The 25357-nt window shown below is 44.3% G+C and overlaps 1 protein-coding gene across 1 annotated transcript; it reads left to right on the top strand.

The window, feature by feature from the left end:
• Nucleotides 1-1671: 1671 nt before the first annotated feature.
• On the top strand, nucleotides 1672-24930 carry GPR20 (G protein-coupled receptor 20). The gene is made up of 2 exons (XM_003205317.4): nucleotides 1672-1792; nucleotides 22977-24930. The coding sequence occupies exon 2, from the start codon at nucleotides 22993-22995 to the stop codon at nucleotides 24055-24057; it is 1065 nt and encodes a 354-aa protein (XP_003205365.1). The 5' UTR covers nucleotides 1672-1792; nucleotides 22977-22992; the 3' UTR covers nucleotides 24058-24930.
• The last annotated feature ends 427 nt before the right edge of the window (nucleotides 24931-25357 follow it).

Below are 25357 nucleotides of genomic sequence, written 5' to 3'. Positions count from 1 at the left end.
TGCAATGGCATAGAACCAAGCTTCACCCTTACATGTGTCTCTAACATCCAAGTGCTCAAGCATTTGCATCACACCACCCAAGTGAATGAGTATTCATGAGTTTAACAAAAAACCATCAGCATTAAAGGCGTGAAAGCTTTATGTTGGAATTCCTGGAATTTGCTTGGCCACACACAAAAAATCTGGCTCTACTCCCGAGCAGAAAGAAGTCCTAAACATAGGTGTGTTTAATTTGCTGTGAATAATCCAATCGTAGAGATCCTGTTCTTAGGACCAATTTCTGCTGGTATTCTCCAGATTTCTCACAAGCACTGGTGTCATGCATGTCCCACACACACGTCCATGCACATGTCCACTGCACAGAGTGGGAGGAAGGATGTGCTCACCATACATCAAAAATCACAAGGTAAGTCTGAGCAGGATCTCTACAGAAGATGAGTGCTCTCCAAACTTATGAGGATCAGGTGCTTGAATCTGAATACAACAAATATGACATGTACAGTGTAAAATGCTGCTTTGCATGCATATATAGATACATTCAAGTGTACAATCATCTACGACTTAATGGCTCATGAAGCCTACATCTTTAGGGCCATCCTTCGTGATGGTCAAAGTGATTCAAACCTGCACCTCTTCTTCCCTTGGAGATAAACACAGACTTCGCCTGAGCATAGAAAGATGGCTGCTATGTTCATGTGGTATTGTGCAAGGATCAGAGCTCTCTCAGTCCTTCTGACATCCTTCTTTCCCTCTCCCTTGGACCCAGCACAAACAGCTACTGAAGCTGGGAGAAGGCAGGACTTGAACTCCCTGGTACAAGTAATAAACAAGTCTTTGTACAGATGCAGGTTTCATGCCTCCAGCATCCTCTTATCCAGATTATCTACACATAGGTTCAACTTTCTTCTGTCATTCTATCCAAAACATCCCAAACAGGCTCAAGCAGTGGGCGCAGGAGAACTCATGAATTACAACAAAACCAAGTACAAGGTCTTGCACCTGGGTCATGGCAAATTCCACTATCAGTACAAGCTGGGGGATGTAAAGGTGTATGCTGGGCTGCATCAAAAGAAGCATGGCCAGCAGGCCAAAGGAGGTGAACCTGCCTCTCTACTCTGAGCTAGCAAGGCCTCACCTGAAGTACTGTGTCCAGATGTGGAGGGCTCAGTACAGGAGAGATGTGGACTTTCTCTCTGAGGATAAGCTGAGAGAGCTGGGACTGTTCAGTCTTTCGATCTCTGAAGCAGTCTATAAGAAGGAAGAAGACCAACTCTTCAGCAAGGTCTGCTGTGACAGGACATGGGGAAATTATTTCAACCTAAAGGAGGGGAGATTTAGATTGGATGCCAGGAAACAAGTTTTTACAATAGGGGTGATGACGCCCTGGCACTGGTTGCCCATAGAGGTGGTGGAAGCTCCACCCCTGGAGACATGATCCAGCTGTAGGTGTCCCTATTCATTGCAGGGGAGTTGGACTAGATGGCCTTTAATGGTGCCTTCCAACTCAAATGATTCTATGATTCTATGCCTTCATCACAAAAACTCACCTCCAGTTCATCTTCACTCCTCTCCCTTCCCCACTCCTCCCCTTCACTCTGAAGACATCCTTTGACCAAAACAAGCCGCGGAGGCTAGGAAAGACACTGACGTCAATGTAAAAGTAAACCCAAGAGGTCTGGTTCCTGTATTGCTGTGCTGGGCTGAGTGCTGGAGAGCGAGTGCGCTCTCGCTCAGTCGAGGAATCCGGGAGCAGGCTCTGGGATCAGCAGCTGAGCTTTCTCATCCAAGCTATGTAAGTACCAGCGGGAATGTGCAGAAAGGGGGAGAGGGAGGGAGATTTACCAGCTGCAGCTCAGGAAGGCAGCGTGCTGTAATCCTGGCTGGACTGAGAGTTTGGAGGCATGAAGATTGGGATGGGAGCTCTGGAAAGCTGGGTTGAGAGCAAAGCACATGGGTTTGGGTGCAAGTAGGAACAGGACGAGGAGCATCTCTTGTGCTGAGTGCTGCGTCTCATCAAGGGAAATGGTGCTTCTCGTTATTGAACTGGTCCATTTGGATGCCAGATTTGTACTGTTGTGAGAATACACACTTGATATGCATAAAGCAGGCTGCAGACAAAACTGTCTGAATGATTCTATATGAAAAACTGAGTATTTCTGGTGTATCTCCATATCCTGACTACCTCTATCAAGCCCAGCAACATATGCATATACATGTTTCAGGTGTCCCTGCATAGAGACAAAGAGCTAGAAACAAAGCCCTTACACTCAGGACATGAAAAAGTGCTCTGAAAGGGCTCAAAATTATTTATGACTGAGAGCTAGGAAGCAGAAAACTTTCATCATGGAAATGGTATAGAAAGCACCCTTACTTTGGCTTCTCTTGAATGGGAAAGCGATTGATGGGTGAGATGGATGAATGGTCAGCAAGCACAGCTGGCTGAGACGTGTCTGCCTGCAGTATATCATAAAGAGAGCATCTCCTGTCATTTACACAAACTATAGTCAGTGGCAGAGTGTGATGAATTAGAAATGCAGCTCTTTGGACTCGTTTCAGCTATGTTTTGGTAACACGAGGTGCTTTCTCTTCTAACATTTCTCATGTGCCAGAACCAATTTCTCTTCTTCAGCAAAAAGCCATTCCTTTTCCTGAAATGGCAGCTCCTTCAGCACAGCTGAAACTTCCCCATTCAGAAGCAAAATGCAGCAGGCATGCAAGTTCAATCCCTATTAATTATGCCTGACAGTCCCAATTGAAAACCACTGGTGCAAATGCCTCTGTCGCCCATGATTAAATGCAAAGGCTGCATCTCAACTCATGATGCAAACCCTTTCCTGAGACAGCAGAAAGCTGGGCAGTCATGGAATAGAGGAGGCAGCAATGCCCACCATCTACATGCACAGCATCCACAGGCACAAGGGAGGGATTGCCTTGGGTGGGAGCCTCTTTACTACGAAATATGCTCTTCTATCTCCTTTGCATTCTGTCAACACACAAATGGGAAAGTAAATCCTATTCTTCCCCCTCTCTTCCTATAAGGATATGAGGCCAGTTAAAGTATTAATTAATTAATAAATTCAGCACATTTTGCTTAGCTCCATTTAAGCCTCCTTTGCCTTCTCCACAGTGTGTTGAGATAAAAAAAAACAGAGAGAGCTATCTCTTCCCTCCCCTGCGTGCACCCTACAAGTCTTCCTTCCCTTGTTTTGAAAAAGGAGGTAAAGGCCAAGGAAGGAATTGTACATGAAACACCTCTCATGGCATGTTCTCCCACAAGCAGCTCAAGCAGAATGGGGGAGGCTGCTGAGCAGAGCAATAAATCCCACCCTGCGCACATACAGTGCTTTTGTGGTTCTACTCCCTGCTATGCACATGAGGATGTGCCCTGAGATGATGCAATTCGTGCAGGGCTGTCCTCCCACTATATGCCCCTTCATGGGGAAAGATCCGATCCTGTACTCCAGCTTGTCAGAAGGGACTTTGGCTATCTGTGTTTTAATGAGCTGGAGACACATAAACAGGGATTTTTATCAGGCAGGTACTCAGCACATTAGGAGAAATCTCACCCTTTAAAGGAGATGTGAGTCCCTGCATCTAAAAATGAAAACAGCCAAATTCCTGAGCCCTTGTTAAACCAGGAGGCAAAACTTCCTCATGGGAGCATCGCAAACACACAAAGTGCATACTGCTTGGACTTTGCTTTACACCATGTACTGCCATAGGAGGTTTCTATGCATGCCCAGTGAGGTATAAAAGGAGGTGAAACCATTTATCACCTCAATGTGTATCTCAATAAATATCCTTTAACATCTAGGGCAAAATCTATAGACCCCCCTGAGGAACACCTGCTGCTTCTTAGCAAGCCCTCCTGTAAATATTGTAAACATTATAAGGATCTTGCCACCTCTTTGTGCTTTCTCATTCAACTCCCTTCCATTTTTCACACCTGTGTTTTAATTTATAGCACTTAACTCAAAATAACCAAGGATTCCCATGAGAAAATCCTATTCACTGGTTAGTAGAGAAACTCTTCCCTTCCAGTAGGTCACAGCAGAGTCCAGCCAAGATTGATCAAAGCCAAAGGTGGAATAAATTGGGCTGACATGAAAGGTGAATAATGGAAACTGGAAGATGAAGCTGTGGGTGAGCTGATCTGTGACACCCAAAGAAAAGATGTCAACTGTTGGGATGACATTAACCAGGGACACTGCCGTTAAATCTCATCATGATATTTACTGAGATCAATATGCCATTTGTATCTAGACACAGAGGAACTGGATTTTTTATTACTTCTTACACATAATCCATAAAAGATGTGCAACTCATCTATCAAAGTCTCAAAAGTGCCATCAGAGCCATTATCACACAACAGAAAGGATGATGACTTTGTCCCCTTTTCTTCACAGCTCCAGCTGCCTGCTGTATAAATATCTGCAAGAAAAAAAATGGGGCTCTATGAAATGCCCCTAAAGCTAACAAGCTGGAGTATGGCTCTTGTTGACAGCACCCCATCAACTGTATGTGCTGAGGTTGTCAGCTCTGTGATGGGGATGGTGGGAATCCATCACAGATCTCAGAGGTCTTTTCCAACCTTTATGATTCTATGATTCTCTCTGGGACGCCCACAGAGATGGATTAGGGTCTGTTTTGGGGGCTGCCCCATAGAGAAACCGTCACAAATAGGCTTTGGCCTTGGGGATGGGGATGCTGTGAGGGTTTGCTGAAGTTCTCTGATTCATCCAGAGCATCTACAAATACCTCTATCTGAGTACCTTGTTCATAGAACCCTAGAATCATAGAATCATTAAGACTGGAAAAGAACTGTAAGAGCATATTGCCCAACCATCAGTTCAACACCACCATGACACAAGTAGGCATTAGCAAGGTTAAACAACACAGAGCTCTGAGCATGCAGATCCCATACAGAGACCACAGCAAGTGTTTGGAGCCCATCAGGGTCCTCTTGGAGCAATGATCCCAGAAGGACATAGCAAAATGGGCACCTGGGCACAGCAGGAGGGGACACTAAAGTCCTCATCAGGCAGGATGCAGAGGGAAATCTGGGCGGTCACACAGAGTTGCAATCCCTCAGCTGGCAGGCTGTCTCTTTTTGCCTTGGTTGAATATGCCAAGCAATATATCTGCAGGAAAAATCCAGGCTGTCAAGGCATGTTACACTGTCTACAGCAAACAGTTATGTGGATAAATTGATTGTCATTAGAGTGATGAAGCAGCACAGCAAACAAGCTATCAGGAACAAGGCAGGCCATTCTTCACACAGCAGGCTCAAGGCTTCCCTCAGCCTTGATAAAATATAAAGAAAATCATCTCCAGGCTGCACTGGGGTTCGAGACAGACTTGTGAGAGCTCAAAGAAGTTGGCAAGGGATAGAGATTTCTAATAGGCTGATAACTCCACATCTGTGCAGGGTAAGCTGAACAGACTCTTGCAAGGCTGGGTCATAAGACCTTCATTATAGAATGCATTAGGTTGGAAGGGACCTAAAAGATCATCTGGCATCCACAACTTCTCTTGGTCATGGTGGAAGGTTGCACAGGGCAGGTTTGCACGAAACAAGAATGCATAAAGAAACATGCTGTCCCCAAGATACTCCTTCTTCTACCACTCACAAATAAGTTCAGCATTGCTGGAAGAGAATCACAGAATCATAGAAACATAGAATTATCCCAAGTTGGAAGGGACTTCATCATCTAACTCAAAGAAGTGAGTATGCTTTGCATATCTCAGCCACACAGATTGAGGTCACTGAATTGTCAGAGCCTGCAGCCACGTGAAGGAAGTGCAGAGCTCACTCTGACCAGCAGCCACCCCAGAGGATGCCCAGGACTGAAATAGCAAGCATCAGACATCAGGAGCCACTTGCTGTTGGGACAGGGAGAGGAAGGGGAGCAGTGCTGCCTCTGGCCCCTGCTAGATTAGGGCTGTCTCGTACCAGGGCTGCTTGCCTCCCACTCACTGCAGTACTAAATTCACCCAAAGAATCAGAGCTACTAGGACACCAGCAGCAATAAATCCCAAATGTATGATTCCTTGTGAGCTGCTTACCTAGGAAAGTGCATGATTATTCTACACGTGCTGATTTATTAATATACTAAGGATGGCTCGAGCCACTTGTTCTTGCCCAAGGGAGCTCTGCTCTGGAGCTCAGCATCTTGACTCACAGTGTTGGGACTGATATATGGCTGGCTGCGATCAGATGGCATATCTAAAAATACAGAGCCTGCAGTCTATTTTTCTTGGAAAATGGAAAGACACCCATAGAAGCAGAGCCCAGTTTAGCAACCAAAGTAGGCTGGATTTTTTATTTTAAAGAAGCCAGTGGAATTCGCTCAAAGGAAGGTGGATTGTATTACAGCCATGGGATTAAACTCTGCCTCCAGCACTGTGAGGTGATCCTACAGCTACCTAGACTTCTGCTGTCCTCTAAGGAAAGCTGCCCTAGGAGACACAAGCAGTAGCTGTCATAGAATCATGGAATCATAGAATCATAGAATGGCTGAGGATGCACTCGATCCCATCACCTATGTCACTGATAAAGATGTTAAAGAGTACTGATCCCAAGACAAACATCTGAGGGAACACCACTCATGACTGACCTCCATCTGGGCATAGACTCATTGACCACAACCCTCTGGCTGAAGCAATCCAACCAATTCCTTAGAGTAGTCCACTCTTCAAATCCATCTCTCTCCGATTTAGAGATAAGGATGTGGTGTCAGATCAGGTCAAAGACCTTGCACAAGCCCAGGTAGATGACATCAGTTTGATCCTGACCCAAGGAGATCTCTATGTTTGGACCATCAGGATCTGGGAGAGTCATTGAGTACATATCCATATTAATGAACTAAGCCTAATCCCTAGGAGCAGTACTTGCCTGCAGCAATGGAACCTCTAATTCCTAACTGCTGAAAACACAAAGAAAAACACTCCCTGCAAAATAACAAAAATGAGAAAATGTACCAGTTCCTTCCAGAGGCAGCAATTTTAAGAATTACTTGTACCCAGGCAGCAGAAACATGGCTGTTTTTTGTCGGTTTTTTTTTCTGGGTTTTTTGTTTGTTGGTTGGTTTTTTGTTGTTTTGTTTTGTTTTGTTTTGTTTCCAAATGGGGCTCCTTCCTTTCTTCATGTTTCTATAGAGTTTTTCATCACTGTGGAATTTCCTATGATAATCTGCCAGATTTATGCTGCCCTGTTCCAGATCAGAGCATCGCTGAGCTCTGTGTACATCTAACAAAAGCCAGCCCTGCCGTGAGCCTTCACAATCTCTACAAACCAGGCAAACAAAGGGGATGGGAGAGAAGGATTAGCATGCTCAGTTTGCAGAGAGAGAGCAGAGAGGCTATGTGATTTTCTCTAAACCCTTTTGAGGAACATGGAGCCAAAAAGCAGATTTTCTGAGTTGGCAACCTTCCTCATGGTTGCTGTGACTCTGTATGGCATCAGGGTGTGGGTAAGGCTACATCTTGCTTGTATGGCAAAGAATCCCAGTGTTGAACAGATGGTCCTGGAAGCATCTCACTGCTCTTTGCCAGGTCTGCTAAATCAGAGCAGGTGGAGGTAGCAGATTGGTCCCCTAAGGTCCCTGCTGCTTGCTTGCTATGTGTCTATGAATGTCCTTTCTGTCCTCAGTACCCAACAGCCTCATCTTGTGCTCACAAAATCACAGAATCACAGTATGGTTAAAATTGGAAGGGAACTCTAAGTCCATGCGGTCCAACCCCTGCTCAAGCAGGGACACCTTCAGAAGGGTGCCCAGGACCATGTCCAGGTAGCTTTTGGAAATCTTCAATGATGCAAACCCCACAGCTCCCATTCCTGTGTTCAATTTGAGGTTTTCTGGTTCAGCCCTACCACGCTGTGCTTCTCATCACTTCAAACACAAGAGTTGAGCACTGAGAGGTACTCAGGGGCAGCCCTCAAGTTACATCCCAGTGCAGGTATCCCTGATTTCCTACTGATTCCTGCTGGGAAAAAGCCACTCCATAAGCCCAACCTTCTCAAGCACATGTGCCTGAGAAATGCCAAAGCCCTGGCTGCCTGTGTAGCATTCCCCTCCAAGCACCAACATGCCTGTGTACCCAGTGACAAACAAATCCAGCAGGAATTACTTTGCTGGGAATGGGGTAAGGTTGTGATGCTGGACATCGTGTTCTTGGCAATTAGACTTTGAAAAAAATAGCTGGAAGAAAAAAATTTTAAAAAGCAAGAAGTGGCTGCTGGTCAGAGGTGGGCTAGGGAGACACAAAGGTAGGAGAGGCACACTGTAAGGGATCCCAACTGGGTTGGATAGCAAGGGTTTGTTGAGACATGACATGCCTTGCTGAGCTGCCAAAGGGTCTCTCCAGCTCATTTTGTTGATTGAGGATCCATGCAGGAAACCTCACTGGTGTGAACAGGGGAGAGAAATGCAGGGGGAGGCAATGGTCAGAAAAGTCAATTCCTAAAAATGCAGCAGGCAGGCAGGAAACTGGCTCTCGCACTCTTTCTCTCTCATGCCTGACTCACCCAACAAGTGGTTCCTCTGAGAACCACTTGTCCTTCCCTGTTCCTCATCAAACAGACAAATCACAGCTGGATCCCATCAGCAGGAACCCCCCATATGGCAACTGTCTGATCTCCCTCCCTGCCTAAAGACGCAAATGGGAGCCTGTTCAGTGGCAGGGCCATGGATAATGGTCCCTCTGACCTTTGCAATTCTCTGCAGATGGTAAGTGGGTTCTGGGAAGTGGCTGGGATTTTGGAGTAGTGCCTTGGCATGGGAAACTGACTGCTCTTTGCTGAGCCTCTCGTGTCAGGTAGGTACAGCTGCCCTTACAAACTGTGATTATAGGGGCAGCTGGGTCGTTTTTATAGTTCAACACAGTCTCTGTTTCTCATGCTGAGAGTCATACTATTAGCCCTGCGATGCTGAGCATGGCCAGGGGAAGCAGTTGGATGCTTGCTTTCTTTGGGCAGAAGATGGTTGTATTTTCTGCTCCTTTTGTGCTTTTGTCCCCAGGCATTGCAAGGGAGGTACAAGTTCTGGGAGACAAAGGTTGTCTCTTCCCTGTGGGTTTTGTCTAGAGTTCAGTGCAAAGAGCTCTTATCTTTCTCTACAACCCCTCCAGCTACCACTTTAGGCTTAACTATCATGAATATTTCAGAGCTCAGATTCCAAGGGGATCTCTGATCTTCCAAACAGCCCTACACAGCATGCCTCAATCACTATATCCAAGAATAGCAAAGAATGGCCTCTCAACAGCCCAGAAGCTAAAGGCACATCTCCCTCTGCTAGGGTTCAAAGGAAAAAATGCCATGAGCCCAAAGCTGGCTACCAACAATTTTGAATCCAGCTGTCATTAAGGTTGGAAAGGACCTCTAAGATTATTCCAGTCCAATCATTAACCTGTCACCACCACGCCTATTAACCAAGACACTCAGTGCCAAGTCTACCCTTTTCTTTAACACTTCCAGGGACGATGACTCCACCACTTCCCTGGGCAGCCTGTTCCAATGCATTACCACTACATGACATTACCACGCATTGAGAATAATTTTTTCCTAATATCAAACCTGAACCTCTGCTAATATGTTTCCTAATGAAGGGGAAAGATTGTTGGGTATTTCAAGTCAGCTTCCCATGGACTCTGCTAAAGTATCCAGGGAAAACTCAGATCCACACACTTGCCACAACTCCTTTTAACAAGCACCAGTTTGTGAGTTATGAAGAGGAGGGATTTTTCTCTTTCTGCACTGGTGATGGAGCAAGAATGAGGAAAGGGCACAGACTCCACCTCATCCCCTGTGCAGTTCCATTTACCTTCTGATCCTGCTGTGTTTCCAACCCCTGTGCACAAAGTCAGTGCTGGGTATAGGATGACGAGCCAGGTGTTCCTCCTGGTCCCTCTCAGCCCCACCAAGTCTGTATAGCTACAAGTTGTTCTCACCAAATAGCTGCTTCTCTCCCCCATTCTCATGTTAGTAAATGTTAGGGCAGGTGCTGTAATCCATCTGGCAGGAGCTTGGCACCTGTTAGACCCTGTTCTGCTCCATTATACTCTGCAGCAGGACTGGGACAGAAGCCAGTGTTTTGTTCCTTGTCCTTTGACAATGTTCCCACACTGCTGTCCAAGGTTTTCCTTCCAGGGGAAAGGAACACACGTCTCACTCGTTAATGGTAAGGAAGCATGATGGGGTTAGCTGGGCCCCTTTTAAATGAAGGACATTCCTACACATTTTTTAGGAGTTTCAGTGTCTGCAGATTTTACCTAACCCAAATGCTATGTGGAGCTTTCTTGGCAATTGCCCTCTGTGAAAGGTGACTCCTTTCTACCCTTGGACCATCTGTGGGAATCAAACCAGTTCTCTGAGTCTTCAGTTCTGCATCTGATTCACAGCATCTCACAACAGCCATTTAGGCTGTAGTGAATTAAGAATGCAGAGCTTGTGTTCAGCACATACCATAGGGGTATACATGAGTGTTTTCCAGAGATTATTAAGGCCTCTGGATATTCTGGGACAGATTAATTAGAGGGAAGAGCTGTTGTGGAGGGTAAAAGGAATGTGGACTCTCTTCCATGCAATTGACTTTTCCTGCTGTGATAACAGATTCACTCACATGGCAGGGAGCAGACCACATCTACTGTTGCCTCTTCATCCACCCTGCATTTACATGAGCTGGGCAACCTTTCCTGCAAGCAGGCTTGTGAAGATATGCTAAAGTTTGTGACCTTGGCCATTTCCTTGGCCACTTTCCTTTCTGATTCTTCTGCTGCCTGATAGAAGAGCAAGACAGTAGACAAACATTTCAGGAACATTTGTATTGGTGGGAAAATCAGAAAATGTTCAATGGAGGTTGTGTAAGGGCATGTGAGTTCATGGTCTTTGAAGTAGCTAATCAAAAGAGGATTCCCAGATAGATTAGATCGCATACTTCTTGGGCTCTCTGTATAGTGTATAGTGAGGATCCTATCCTTCACTGTCCTCCGTGACCACAGATGAGGGCTTCTCAACTTGTGGAGCTCTGATTCTGCTAGTTCTGGGTCCAGGACCTTCTTGGGTAGAAGCTCTCCTTCACCACTGGCGAATGAATTTCTGAGGATGTACTCAGTAAAGTAGAGAGTAAATTCAACTTGACAAAAACAGGCATGTTTAGATGTAAGTCTTGTTTGGGTCGTTACAGAGTTAGTCAACAGAAATATCTCGAGAGCCAATCCTGCCCATCTTGTCAGTTCAAAAATTCACTATACTGAGCCCAGTCTCAATCTTGAAGGGTAACTCAGCTCTGCTTTTTGAATGTGACTGGAAAAGAATTCCCTTCTCCTGACAAAAACAGAAAAGATATCTCCCAGGGTGGTGAATAGTATCAACCTCCTGATCCCCTCTTCTAGAGCTGCCTAGTCTCCTGCTTTGATATTCTGTGCTTTTAAATGAAGCCCCCCCATCCAATCTCTATTTTATATGCTAATGGTAATGGATTAGGAGGAATTATTATGGCCAGCAGCACCCTTTCCTGTCCTGACCATTATTCCTTCTCCAACATGTTCATTTTAGTTGATAAGTGCCATCTTCCACTTACAACCACAAGACACCCACTGCAATATTTAATATTGTTGCATATCCAGCCAGCAAGCTTGAAAATTTTCCACTTATTTAAGCTTTCCTTTTTTTTTTTCTACCTTCCTTCTCCCTTTGGGAGCATCATAAAATCTGAAAAGAGAGACGGTAGAAGCTTCATCAGCTACAATTGCAACTCTTCCTGATGTCAAGTGTGGGAACCGTGTATGGGACAAAGTGTGGCCCAGAACCCGGATGTGCCTTCTCCACCTTAACAGCAGCATTTGCTTCCCAATACGGCATGTTCTGCTCTATCTCAGGCACAACTTGAAACTTTGCAGCTGTTGCCACTATAAGTCTAGCTCTAAATTCGGCAAGGAGAGAGAGGCTGAGATAGTGGGGGAGTGCAGGCCACTCATTATCCCATGCACAAGGGACGGGAACAAAGCTCACAGGCATTACACAGGAGTACAAATACAAACTAGTCCTCATATAAGAATGACCAGGCACATGAACAGAGTATAGATATCAGTAACTCATTTTGGAGAAAGGTCTCCTTCATTCTGGAGAAAGGTCTCCTTTCTTTTTACAGTCCTGCATTTGCACATCCAGAGAACTTATCCTTAAACATAACAGTTTTGTTAGACTGGGGAAAACATAAATGTTTGCCACCAGAGACAATAAGAACAATAAGGTCAAACAAACAGGTGGGTTCTTTTTCATTCTTCCCCTTGATAAATCCCCAAGAATGAAGGAAGTGAAAGCAAGTTTATTATCTAGAGATGACTCATGGAGGCCTTACAATCACACTCCCTTTCCAAATCGTAAGGAAGTGAAAAGCAGATGAGATCCAAGGCACGTGGCTGAGCTGGAGGATAGTTGTGAAAGGCTGGATGTCTGGATCAGTGCATAGATAATCAAGCAGGATGTTCCTGAAACTGGAGGAAGAATCTGCTGCTTGTTGTGAGGAAACTCAAAATAGGAAATCAATAACATATCCTGACAAAAAGATCAGCTCAGCTTTCCTGGGAAAGATTCAAGGGTGAAAAACTAATTCCAGAAAATGAGGTCAACTTTCTCTAATATCCATAGCTACTGTTTGTGCTCTAGTGAGAGACACGTGTGGAGTCTACCTCTCCTCTATTTATGGATTTGGCCTCTTGACCTGGAATTCGATGCCTCCCAGTTGATCCCGTTGTGTTGTTATGGGCCATATTCTGCATGTTTATTGTGTTGGCATCAGTGTTGTCTTTATCTAAATTAACAAGGAAAAAAACAGTTCAGGGCTGACATTAAAATCCTATCTGTTCTCCCTGTCCTCTTAAATAATTAAATTTGTGATAATGTCTTTATTTTTTTCTGTCCTTTTTCCCAGGAGGGATCTCCAAATCTACTGCAACGCTTCCTGGAAATAACATCTGTTATTTCCCCCTTAGAGCCCCACCCCACCGAATATGGTTTTTTTGGTATCCTATTTAGACAGAAAAGCATCATCTCACGAGAGGGACTTTGGGGGCTTTAAGAGATCTGAATCCCTACAGTACTGGTCAACAGGGACATCTTGAAAGATGGTCGTTTACCTTGAGCCCATCTCAGCATAGTGATACTTTGCTATATTGTGCCCAGTTACATACAGTCTCAGAGTATCCTGAGGTGAAAGGGACCCATAAGGATCATTGAGTCCAACTCCCAGCTCCATACTGCAGCCAGGGGTGTAAGAACACACAACTCTCTGCTATGATAACTACAATGATTCTATCACTAGTATGGAAGGGCAGGATGAGGATGCAGGAATGTGTTGGGGGTCTTTGTGGTGGAATCTCAACTCATCTACACTCAGTAACTTCAATTTAGTCCATGGTCAGAGATGATTAACATCTCTTTCTAATGACTGGAGCCAGTAGTCACCAAAACATGTAAGCTCACACTTCATCTCCCTCTGCCAGGTCTTTTCTCAGGGTCTGGACAGCTTGGTTCGAAGTGGCATTTGATTCTTTCTGAAAATACTTCTGTCTAATCCCAGATCATATAGAGAAGATGAAAAGAGAAGTATTTTTCTCCTGACATTGCTGTGGCCTTGAGCTGATAGTGTTCTCAGTAAGGAGATTTCATTCCCACAGAGACATAGGAAAATAGACCTGGGGAGGGGGCAGGTGGTGCAGCAACACCAATATTAGTTTAGTAGAGATGCTCACTGTGAGCAAGGCTGGAGCTCCCTTTAGTGTTTCCAACACTTCATAAATTTCAGAGAGATTTCAGGGCAAGGAGCCAGATGTTTCGGGAGAAATTCTGAACACTAAAGACAAGTGGAAATTTTTTTTATTTATTTTTTTTATTTTTTTTGGAGTGTGTATTTTTTCCCATTAGTTGCAAAGCTATATTTAGAAGAGAAGGGGGGAGACAGAGAGAGAGAGAGAGAGATTAGGCATTTCTTCACATTCTGTAGTCACTCCAGTTCTGCTTGTAGGAACAGATGTCTCTTTCCTGGGGCAATAGCATTCAAGTCCACAAGGAAATTTTCTTACCAGCAGCTCTTCAAACATAGAAGAGAGATCAGGCCAGAGGTAAGTCAGTCCTGGTCGAGGAATATATCAGAAGGATTGCAGCAGCAGATGCTTTGGGACAGTGGTCAGAGTGGAACAGGGGAGCATGATGTGGAAGAGGTAACAGTAAGGGGACAGGAGGGAGTCACTGAAGACCTGAGCCCAAACTTAGAATGGAAAGCATGGCTATCATGGAGCGCTGGAAGGTGGAATGGCATCTTGTCGAACACATGGAAGATGTCCGTGGTTCTGTACTTGCTGCAGGTGTGGAAGTTCACCAGGAGGTGCCCATTGGAACAGTGGGGCTGCAAGGAGGTTTCTGCATTATGAGTTTCTCTGTTCTGGGGTTTGAGGGCAGTGCGATGCTATTTCTTTGTTCCCCAAGGAGATGGGGGTGATGAAAGATGTGTGAAGATGCTGAATTTGCCTGGTGAAAAATACTATGCCAGCTCTTGTGAGGAGTGGGGTGATGTCTCGTTTGTGTATGCATTCCTTGACATGGTTTAGGGGGCATAGTGGTGATGAGTTGACAGTTGGACTAGATGATCTTAGTGGTCTTTTTCAACCTCAGTGATTCTGATTCTATGATTCTATAATGACCTGTATGCAGGCTTTTGAAGCCAGAAAAGAGACAATGCATTGCTAGGAACAAGGTTGCCAGGGCTGTGGTTGTTTTATCTCTGGCTGTGCTGATTCTCATTCTAAGGAGAAGTAGATTCTCTCCAAGATCTTTACAACACCTCTTAAGAAATGCTTTAATAGTAATACACCTGCTAACACCTCAACTTTTTCCAGGTTAATCTCTTTAATCCCAAACTCACAAATCCCCAAAGGCACTGGGGGGTTCTATCTGCACAGTGCAGTGACTAAAGTGCCTAACACGGGAAACCATAGCAACCAGCCTCCAAAAGGGTTAAGTCTGATAATCTGCCCTGGGATGCCTCCCTGCTCAATCCCCCTGGTTCCTACCTGCATTTGTATCACCTCCATTACCAGTGCTCCCTAGGGATTGAGCCTGGCTTTCTTCTGTTCTGGACCATACAGAGCCCCAAGTACTGCCTGACAGCAAAACTTCACTGCTGCTCTTCCCTCATTGTCCTGCTCAGGCTTCTTGGCAACGGATGGAGCCAGCAGACAGCTGAAAGCAGAAAGAGGGAAAAGTGCTCACAGACAACTACATTTGCAATTAAGAATTTCCTTTTCAAAAAGCAAGCAGCAACACACAGGCCTGATGTTGCTCTGTTTTAACTCCTGCAATGCTTTTGCACTTGTCTGTGAAGTTTTTCTCTGTGCCAATGTAGTAATTCTCACTGCAGGGTTCTCCTCGTGCACAGCCACAATCATTTTTATTCCAAACTAACATTTCTAGCACTGCGTCCCAGGCACCCTTGAAAGGCTAGATGGATTACTGTAATCCCTAAAAACTCAAATACATTTCTTTTGTAATGTTACAACCTCCCAAGAAGACAGGCACAATTCCATTTCTACTGGCTAGCCCTACAAAACTCCAATTCCATGAGTTTCTTTCCACATTTAGCTTTGACCAAAAATAAAGCCACTAGTAATTTTTTTTTTTTTCCCCAAAAAGAATGTACTTTCCCCTCATATTACACTGATCCACAAAGGATAGAGAGGGATACAAAAAGGAAGTCATGCTCTGATTTCTCTTAGAGTCTACTGTGGAGACGTAGATGACAGATGGCACTTGGTATAGTCCTGGCAGGCTATGAGATCACAGAATTATAGAATGGCCTGGGTTGAAAAGGACCACAATGATCATCTAGTTTAAACACTCTAGCTATGTGCAGGCTGCCCAGAGCCTTGAAATGCTAACATGATTCGTAAAGAATTCACCAATACATTTAGGAATTCCATCACTCCAAGGTCAGGATCTGGTAGAATAGAAAAGCAAGACACAGAAAATGCTACAGAATCTATAAGTCATTGTAGACATCTAAATGTTTCAGGAGGGACTTTATAACACAGTGAGACAAAAACAAGCAAGTGGAGGTGTAAAGCCTCTACTAGCATTCCTAAGGTGATCCGTACAATAAGCTTTATCAAAACGTGCTGAAGGACCTCTGGGTGCCCACTGTGAATGGGTGCACATGTGTGGGTACAGAGAGGCAGGCAGAAGACCTGCAACCTGCGCATACAATCCCATGTCTTTGTTCACTTTATACATACATCTAGGCTCCTTCTTTCAAAGACTGAGGCATTACTCTTACAAATGGACATAGAGTAGTTCTAAGCTCTGAAGAAATCTGCCAGCACATTAATTGCTTGCTCTGTGTACCTTTGGGAGCTTCAGTCCATATTTTTCATGCATGCTCTGGACAGGGTTGAAAGACAACCATGCAGCAGTTTTTGGATTTAAGACAGATTGTCTCCGGGGTGTCACGGACTGGTGATCCATCAGCTGGTGTTAAACAACCAACTTAAGCCCAAATGCAGAGAGAAGACAGTTCAAGCCAGGCAACATCCCTCCTGGTCATTTTGCTCCATGAAGAAGAGGAATGCAGTTTGGAGGGTTACGTTCCCCCTCTTCTAAGTGGAAGGGATTTTTCATGGACTTGGATGACCTGTTGGACTAAATTATTGCACAGCCACTCACAGGCTATTATTCATCCCCAGCCAAACCTGGAAGTTGGATTCTTTGTGCACAGAGGACCTGATTTTGACAGTGCGTTTCCTAGAGAGCATGGGGTACACCTGTGTGCACATAGCACTCAACTATGAATGAGGTGGGGTAGAAATCAAATTATAACTCATGGCAACACCCAAGTCAATGCCTTGGAGATGGAGAACCACATGTAGCCTCACTGGCACCATCAGACAGGAAGCAAATGGTTTAAAAGAAACATCAACTCACAAACCAACATTGCGTTATCCTCCCAGTACACATCCTTAGGCTGTGATTGTTTACATGGCCTGAAGGACAGCATCTGGCCATGCCTTGGGACTGGACGTTTAAGTTTTTCCTTTGCCCAGATGGGATATCCGATTCTCAAACACAGCTAGAAAAATGTAAAAGTTTGGGTTGGTGGGTGTTAATCCCTCTTGCTGGCATAAGAATTTGTTTTTACACCTTCCTCCAGGCTCCAGGCAAAGGCAGTAATTTACCTCATGGTTCTTCAAACCATGGGACAAGTTGGGACATGCTGACCATCATGGTCTTCAGGCAATCAGTTACCATCTATCCTCAGTTAGGCTGGTTCTGCCAGAAGTAACATATAATTTGGTATAAATCTGAAATTATTTAATGTTAGGCAAATAATGAAGCAAGCCAAGTTCTTTCTTTGAAAAGAAGACATCCAACATGTTTGCAGTGTTGCAATGCATTGGGACTGTGTAGGGAAGATCTAAATAAAAAGATGTGTTGAGGAAAGATTTAGTAAACTTTTTGCAGGTTCATAATAGAGGAAACAAGGATAATCTGGCCTTGTTCAGTACTTATCTGTGTGTTTGTCAGCTCTGGCTTCCTCTGGCTTCCCAATGTTTTCCGATTTGTTGGCTAATTTATACCAAAATTTGGCAGAAGAAAAAGATCACCTTAATTTTCAGGAAATTAGGCAGAAATGAAAGGATAAATTCAAACAAATTCTGGAGCCAAGGAAAGAGTTGGAACGTAAGTCCTCATTAATACAACCAGATGTCCACATGGGAAAAAGCTATTAATAACCATCTAAACCAGGGTAAAACATTGATTCAATGTTTTGATCAAGACACTGACTCATAAAAAAACAGGTGTCATTTTGTCTGGCACCCACCATGTCAGATGTGTGTTTTGAGTCTCCAAAACACCTGTTTGTTCCACAGCACTGCAGGAGAAGGAAGAATCCTATCTTGGACTGAATGTGACAGTTTTCAACTGCAATTCACCCCAGTCAGGTTTTTCACACACTTTGTCTAGCCACCCTTAGTCCTGGAAGTTTCTAGCAGACATCATGTCCTGGAATCAAATGAGAGCATGAAGGTGTTCCAAGGGCTGAAGCACCTTTATTGTGAAGATAGGCTGAAAGAACTGGGCTTGTTCAGCCTGGAATAGAGAAAGCTGCAGGGAGACCTCATCTGGCCTTCCAGTATTTAAAGGGAATTTACAAACTTGAGATAAATCAAGTTCTTACACAGCTAGATAGTGACAGGACAAGGGGGAATGGTTTTAAAGTAAAGGAGTGGAAATGTAGATTAGATGTTAGGGTGAAGTTTTTACTGAGAGAGTGGTGAGGTTGGTACAGTTTGCCCAGAGAGGCTGTGGATGCTCCGTCCCTGGAGATGTTTAAGGCCAGGTTGGATGGGGCCCTGGGCAGCCTGGTCTAGTACTTGGTCTAGTGATTGGTAAACCTGCCTTCGACAGAGGGGTTGGAACACCTGATGACCCTTGATGTCCCTTCCAACCCAAGCCATTCTACGATTCTGTGTTTTGCCCTCAAATGTGGGGTCCTCCCTACCCTGGGAATAGCCCCATTTCTGCTTTGCAACGGCATAATTCTCCCCCATACATAGCTCCCTTCTTACAGATGGGAGCTAGATGGGAACCTATCCCCTCTATCAGCTGGATTTGTTCCCTTTCTCTCCCTTTCTCTTTCTCCCTCAATTCCCACGATCAGCAAACCCACCCTCCCCAGGCTGACAGAATGAGCTCTACTACGCTTAGGGCCAGTCCTCAACATGTAGAAAAACACCATATTTGGCCAGTTTGAGCCAGAGTTGAGTGAGAGCTTGCCAGGAGAATCATACAATTTAAACCGAAAGAGAGTGAGTTTAACCCTTCATTTATAAACAGGATGATAAATCACCTATGGAACTTTAAACACGGAGAGACTGCAAAGCTAAACACAAGCTGCCTCCATGCCAGGCAGCAGAGCAAGGTTAGCAGACAGGACAGGGTGAGGGGGACAGGGAGATGAGAGAGGAGCCAGTTTGTCAGGTCAGATTAGATTCAGGACAGGGAGATGAGAAAAGTTGAAGCTGTTTATGCTAAATAACACTTACGAATGTCCTTTTCATCTTCCCCATCCCACTGCACGTCTCTTTTGTTCTCCTTCTGTGTGCAAAGATCCTATCAGTACACACCAATAAATAACACTTTTGGAGAGTGCTCAGGACAAAGCTCAGTTGCCTGATCTGGGTTTTCTTTTGTATCCCATTATTTGAATTGCTGAGCTCAACCCAAAAGTACCATGGGTCAAGGAAGAAACTCCAGCTGACTTCAGCAAGCAGAGGGTGAAGCATGAGGCTAATACAGAGCTAAAAGTTGGGTGGAAAGAAATACGAGATGGCCAAGCATATCCTCTTGGGGTAAGACGTAGCACTGAGTTGCCCACACTAAAAGAACAAGTGGGATTCCAAGCATCAAAAGAAGAGATTGCAGGTCCTGGTTTCAGCACAGTGACCATCTGTTTCCTATTTGGCCCAAGAACGATGGAATTTGTTGTGTCATGCAATGATAAGAAAGCATTTCAGAGCAAGTCCCTGTCTCCCAGTGCTGAGCAGGAACCTTTATCAAAACGAGGGAAACCAGCTCAACCTCCAGTCGCCCTCCCTCCCTATATCCCATTTCTACCCAGATGCCTGCTGTACTTTTAAGGAAATGCTACCCACAGCCTCCCAGCCAGACAGACAAAACCCAGCCTGAGAGGTATAATATAACAGCATAGGTCAACTGGCATGTTCATACGGCGCTCAGAAGGGTGCATGTTTACCCATCACAGATTTTGCAGACAACCAGCTCCATAAAACAGAGTTTCCATTGAAATCTGGGGAAATGAGGGGGTGAATTAGGCATGAAGAAAGCCCAGCTCCAATTCCTCTAGAGATTTTAGTCAGAGGGGTAGCAAAGGGCTATTAATTCTGCAAGAAAAGGTAACTATTTCTTGTAGCCCTTCATGAGCTCATGCTACAGCTGCAAGCCATAAATAGCGAGACCGTAGCAAAACAGAGGTTTTCAGAGGCTGCAAAGCTTCTCACAACCTTCACTGACTGCTCCATGGTTATGCATAGCTGAACTGATCCACTTTAACACCTGCATTAGTATTTCTGATAACAGAGACAGACCTAGTTGGAGTAATTTTTGGACTCAGAAATGAGGGGAGGAAGGCAAAATTGGAAGGCTTTGGAAATGTTTGTCTCTCCTCACACACGAGGTCAGCCTGCCTTTCTGTGCCTTGTTTAGCCTGCTGCAAAATGGGGCCATGTACCTTTGTCAAGTGTTTGGAGACCCATAATGGAAAAATACTTAGTAGCTGTTAACCAAGGGTTTGGTCTAGCTCCATCACATTAAAAGCACTCAGAGGAATGTTGCTGCTTTGCCAGTCCAGCTCTCCATCCTTTCTGCTTGTGAGCCATGTAATAAGAGCAGTCCCACAAACTAAAATGCCATTTACCCAAACATTCATCAGAAACAATCTGATTAGAGGAAGACTTTTCCCACTGCAGCCCCAGAGCAGTTTTACCATAGCTTGTCAGTAAGAAACTCTTCAGAATTACTTAAATTTGTCAGGGTTTCTTTCGTGTTGTTGCTTGTATTGTGAGCCCAAACAGGGCAGCAGTAGAGTAGGAAGAGACACCAGCTCTAGCATAGTTCCTCCATTACAATGATAAAGTGCTGCCTGTTATTTGTGTGGGTGATTGCAGTATCTGGAGTTTATTTCATTGCACATGGGATTTGGGGGAAGAGGGAACTATGTAAACCAGCACACTGTATATGACGCTCACAGGTGATACTTTCCTACTAGTCTAAAATGCTCTGGATACCTCACTAGTGTTATGAGGATGAGACGCAGTTCAAGTTACTCGGAATAGGAAAAGAAAACTGTAAGATGAATATCAGGTGTTCCTGATAACAGATCTAAGAGTGAAGAAATACTTTCTGTAAGAGGCAAGCTACCAAGAAGACATAAAATCAGAGAAAACAGCCAATGCCTTGCTATTACAATGGGATGAAGCGCCTTATTGTCCACACAAGTTAAAAACCTCAAGGTCCTGCTAGGGGATGGGATAGTGATTTTTAATTCTCCCCTTGCTCACTTCTGTCTGTATGAACACAGATATGCCACATTCAAGAAGCAAAAATGTCTGTATTTCCTGGTTTGCACAGGTGCAGTGCTTTCTGTGGTGTTCCCCTTGATGTCATCTGCAAAGGGAAACTTGGGAGCAGATCCAGGCATCTGCTCATTTCAGTTTGTTTTTGTAATTAAAGAGCCACACAAACAAACAGAGTAGATCAAATGGTGAGAATATCAGAAAATCATTTTAAAGTGATGCTAGCGTTCTGCATCTTCCCCATGGGTCTTCCTCAGATGCCACACGTTGCAACTCCACTACCTTCAGCCAGTCTTGGGTCCCATTTTTCCTGTTACTCCCTAACAGCATCCTTGGCACAAAATGTGAGGAGACGAGACTTTCCCTGAGGAGTAGGCAGGGAAATACCATACAGATAAACCAGAGTTGGGCTATGGCATCCCATGAGGACTCTTGATCTCAAGGGTTGACAATTTACCAAACTTTTAAACCTTCTCCAAGCTGAGAAGGAGCAGAAAAGCACCCATTCTTTGGCAACTCAGTCCTGTACAGAAGCCTGCCTAGCAACATCCTATGACCCTATCACCAGCACAGGCTCAGAACTGCTCTGCTGGAAAAGACCTGGGCATTACAGTGGATCCTTGACTGTGAGAAAAGCCATCAAATGTTGTGTTTTTATTGCAAACAAAGGAAAGCGAAGACAGGCTGAGAGACCTGAGACTGGGAGAAAAGAAAACTAAGTAGAGATCTCATCAATGAGATATATTCAAAGGGGAAGATGGATGCAGCCAGATTCTTTTCAGTGGTGCCCAGTAACAGAAAACAGGGCAACGGGCACAAACTGGAACATAAGAAGTTCCACATGAAAATGAGGAAAAAACTTTCTGCAAGTGCTGGAAGATGTGTTTGCAGCTCCTTGTCTACCAGCCCTTTTGCACTTGGCTCTTTGGTAGCAAGGATTTCAAACCCTCATAACTCAAATCTTTCAACATTAGTCTCTGCTGATTCAAGCTGATTTTTTTAACTTCACAGTCCTGTTCAGCTTCTTTTGAGATATTCCAGACATTTTTCAACCATTTATTTTTATTGAAACCAGCCAAGTCTCTGTATATATTGGGCTTTTTTTTTCTTTTTTTATCTTCTAATATACAAATCAGTTTAAAATAGTGTGTAAGTCAGGAATGATTTGCAAATTAAACTGTCAAACCTTGGCAGGAGTAGTGGCTGACACCCTTAGTTGAAATCTCCTGGCTGCTGTTGCTGTGAGCACAGATACCTACAAAATGCCACACAACTTGCTTGTGTTTTCCTGGAAAAAGCCATCCTTTGATTTTAGGAAAGCTTCACAATTCCCGAAAATGCTGCTGTGCACAGCTCTCCATGGGATCACCTGGCCAAGGAAAGGGGCGCAATATTCTAGGAGTCAGATGATAGGGCTGTGGTTGTATCAATGACCATTTTCCACGTGGCTGACCCAAGCATAACCCACACACCTCAATTCTTCCTTCTTCTCTCTGCTCCATTTGGCATAGCTTACGTCTTTGTCCTTGCACAGTCCTTAAAATCACTTTTAAACAGGAGCAGCTTGAGATGGAGATTGTACATTGTCTCCAAAACACCCAGCTGGAACCACCGAACTAGAATTGTTATAAAAGCAGATATTTTCCTAGCAATGAGGGATAATCCCAGCCTGCCACTTCATATATTGACAGATAAGATGCCTATCGAGTACAGCAGTACATATAAGTACTGAGGCTGTGCAAATACATTGGTTAAAATGTTCTTATATGACAATATTCTGAGCTCTGCAGTGTGACATACACATCAGTATATCCCTGTATCTTTTCTTCCAGATTGCTGGAAAGAGCAATGACCATGCCGACCTCCTCCACCCAAGTGTCAGCTCTTGACCATACCAACTCTACCCAGCAACCCAACTCCAGCATCTACATGTTCTCCAAGTTCATCCACCCTGACAAAGAACTGTACAAACAATTTTACAGCCTATGGATTGCCCTGATAGTTGTCAATGCCATTATCTTCTTGGTGGGTGTTGTGCTGAACAGCTTGGCATTGTATGTATTCTGCTTCCGTACTAAGACAAAAACCACCTCTGTTATTTACACCATCAACTTGATTGTTACCGATCTTTTGGTAGGCTTCTCCTTACCTGTACGGATCATCATGTTCTATACTGCAGAGGACTGCCTGAATTGCTCCTTTGTTCATATCTTTGGCTACTTTGTCAACATGTACTGTAGCATCCTCTTCTTGACGTGCATCTGTGTTGATCGCTACCTGGCTATCGTACAGGTGCAAGCCTCACGAAAATGGAGGAATCCCACCTGTGCCAAGGGGATCTGTGTCTTCATTTGGATCTTTGCAACTGTAGTGACTTTCTCCATCCTCATCATGGCAATACAGTTTGCCCAGTGCTGCATCTCTGAGATTCTGGTCCTGATGGTCTGCGAGTACTTCTTCCCCCTCATCATAATCATTTTCTTCACCACCAGGATTATGTGTGCTCTGTCCAAGCCCAGCCTCATGCACCAGAGTCGGGAGAGGAGAATGAAGGCTGTGCAGCTCCTTGTCACCGTCCTCATCATCTTCATGATCTGCTTCACTCCTTTTCACGTGCAACAGGTAGCGATCTCCATCAACCCAGACATGTCCCACAATGTCAACGTCCTTGTCTACCATGTAACAGTGACTCTGAGTAGTCTCAACAGCTGCATGGACCCTATTGTCTACTGCTTTGTCACCAACAACTTCCAGTCAACCATGAAAAATATCTTCAGGAAAACCGAACCACAGCAAACTACTGTGGACATCCTGGGTATGAACAAGAACACCAAGGATTCCAATGCAATCATCACCTCTAACACAATAGGAGGCCCTGTGAGCTTGCCGTCTCCAAGCAGTGTTCAGATCTAACCCAGTTCTGATGGGACATGCTGCAGTAAACCAATGTGATGATGCTGGAACCTTGGTAGGATGCATGGTATCATTGTCTGACATCTTTGTTCTTTAAGGAGACTTTCAGAATGACAGTGGTGGAATTTATTCCTCAAAAACATTGTGGTCTGTTTGGAAAATTGAACTTGCAGTGCTTTTAGTACCAACACAAAAGAGAGTTTATTAATTACTGTTGTCCACAGGAATGTTTTCTTTGTATTTTAATACAGACATTTTGCTAACAACAAATTCCCTATTGTGGTTTTCTTTTCCTCTTTGACATTGCAATGCAACACTATTATGATGACTTAGAAAGCAGTAAATCCCTCTGTTTTCTATGAAAGCTTTCAGGCCTTGGATGTGTACCTAAGAGTAAAGGATAAGAGTCATGTTTCCAGGGATACCCACGATAGAGAGTTTAGATGCCAAAAGGATGAGACAGAAAAGTATTGTAACACATGTATCACCAGCATCCACTCTGTTGTTTCTGAAAAGGTCAGAACTTTTTCAGGGTAGAGATTGTGAAGTCAAGCAGTACTATCTCTCTATTTAAGCATAAGAGAAAAAATACTTGTGGGTATGTATGTTTTCACACACATTGTCTGGATTTGGGGAAAGATTAAAGATATGTTCCACCATAATTTGGATCACTAAATCCCCTGAACTGCAGATGAGCATACAAAGAGCTGTGAAAATGAATGTGCTTTCCAGCAAACTCTGCTGTTCGTCTCTCTCTCCCTGAAAAACAGCCAAGATGAAAAGCAGAACCAGATTACAATGCTATACTATCCTTGTCTGAGTTTTCTTCCTGTCACATTGCGAAATCAGGGCTTTCAGTCCTAATTCCCACCATCAGTTCATCCACTCCGTCATTCACATGCTGATGTTTCCAGAGACAGAAAAACAATTTATCTCAAGCGTCTAAGTCAAAATTCACCCCAGTACAAAGTCCCTAGAATGATTTAAGAACTATGTTTGGAAGATATGTAAGGATAATGATGCCAGGAGAGTCTATCCACAACAGTGGGTACATGTCCTAGTTTGGACTGCAACAATTAAGCAATGCAAAAATAAAAAAATCATTGAAGAAAAAGTGTATAACATGCCAGTACTGCCACAAATGGCAGTAACAGTTGTTACTGCTCCATTTCTCCTCATCCATTATCATTCAGGACAGTAGGCTTTGTTGGTCTAAGCTGGGCTGGAATATTCAATTTCTCCCAGGTCCAACGATGGGACAGCCACCTTCATTTCATGGGACCAAAATACAACCAATGCT

Source organism: Meleagris gallopavo, chromosome 3 (genome assembly GCF_000146605.3).
Source record: "Meleagris gallopavo isolate NT-WF06-2002-E0010 breed Aviagen turkey brand Nicholas breeding stock chromosome 3, Turkey_5.1, whole genome shotgun sequence".
In the NCBI taxonomy this organism is placed as follows: Eukaryota; Metazoa; Chordata; class Aves; order Galliformes; family Phasianidae; genus Meleagris; species Meleagris gallopavo.
This window is presented reverse-complemented; position numbering and strand designations above follow the sequence as displayed.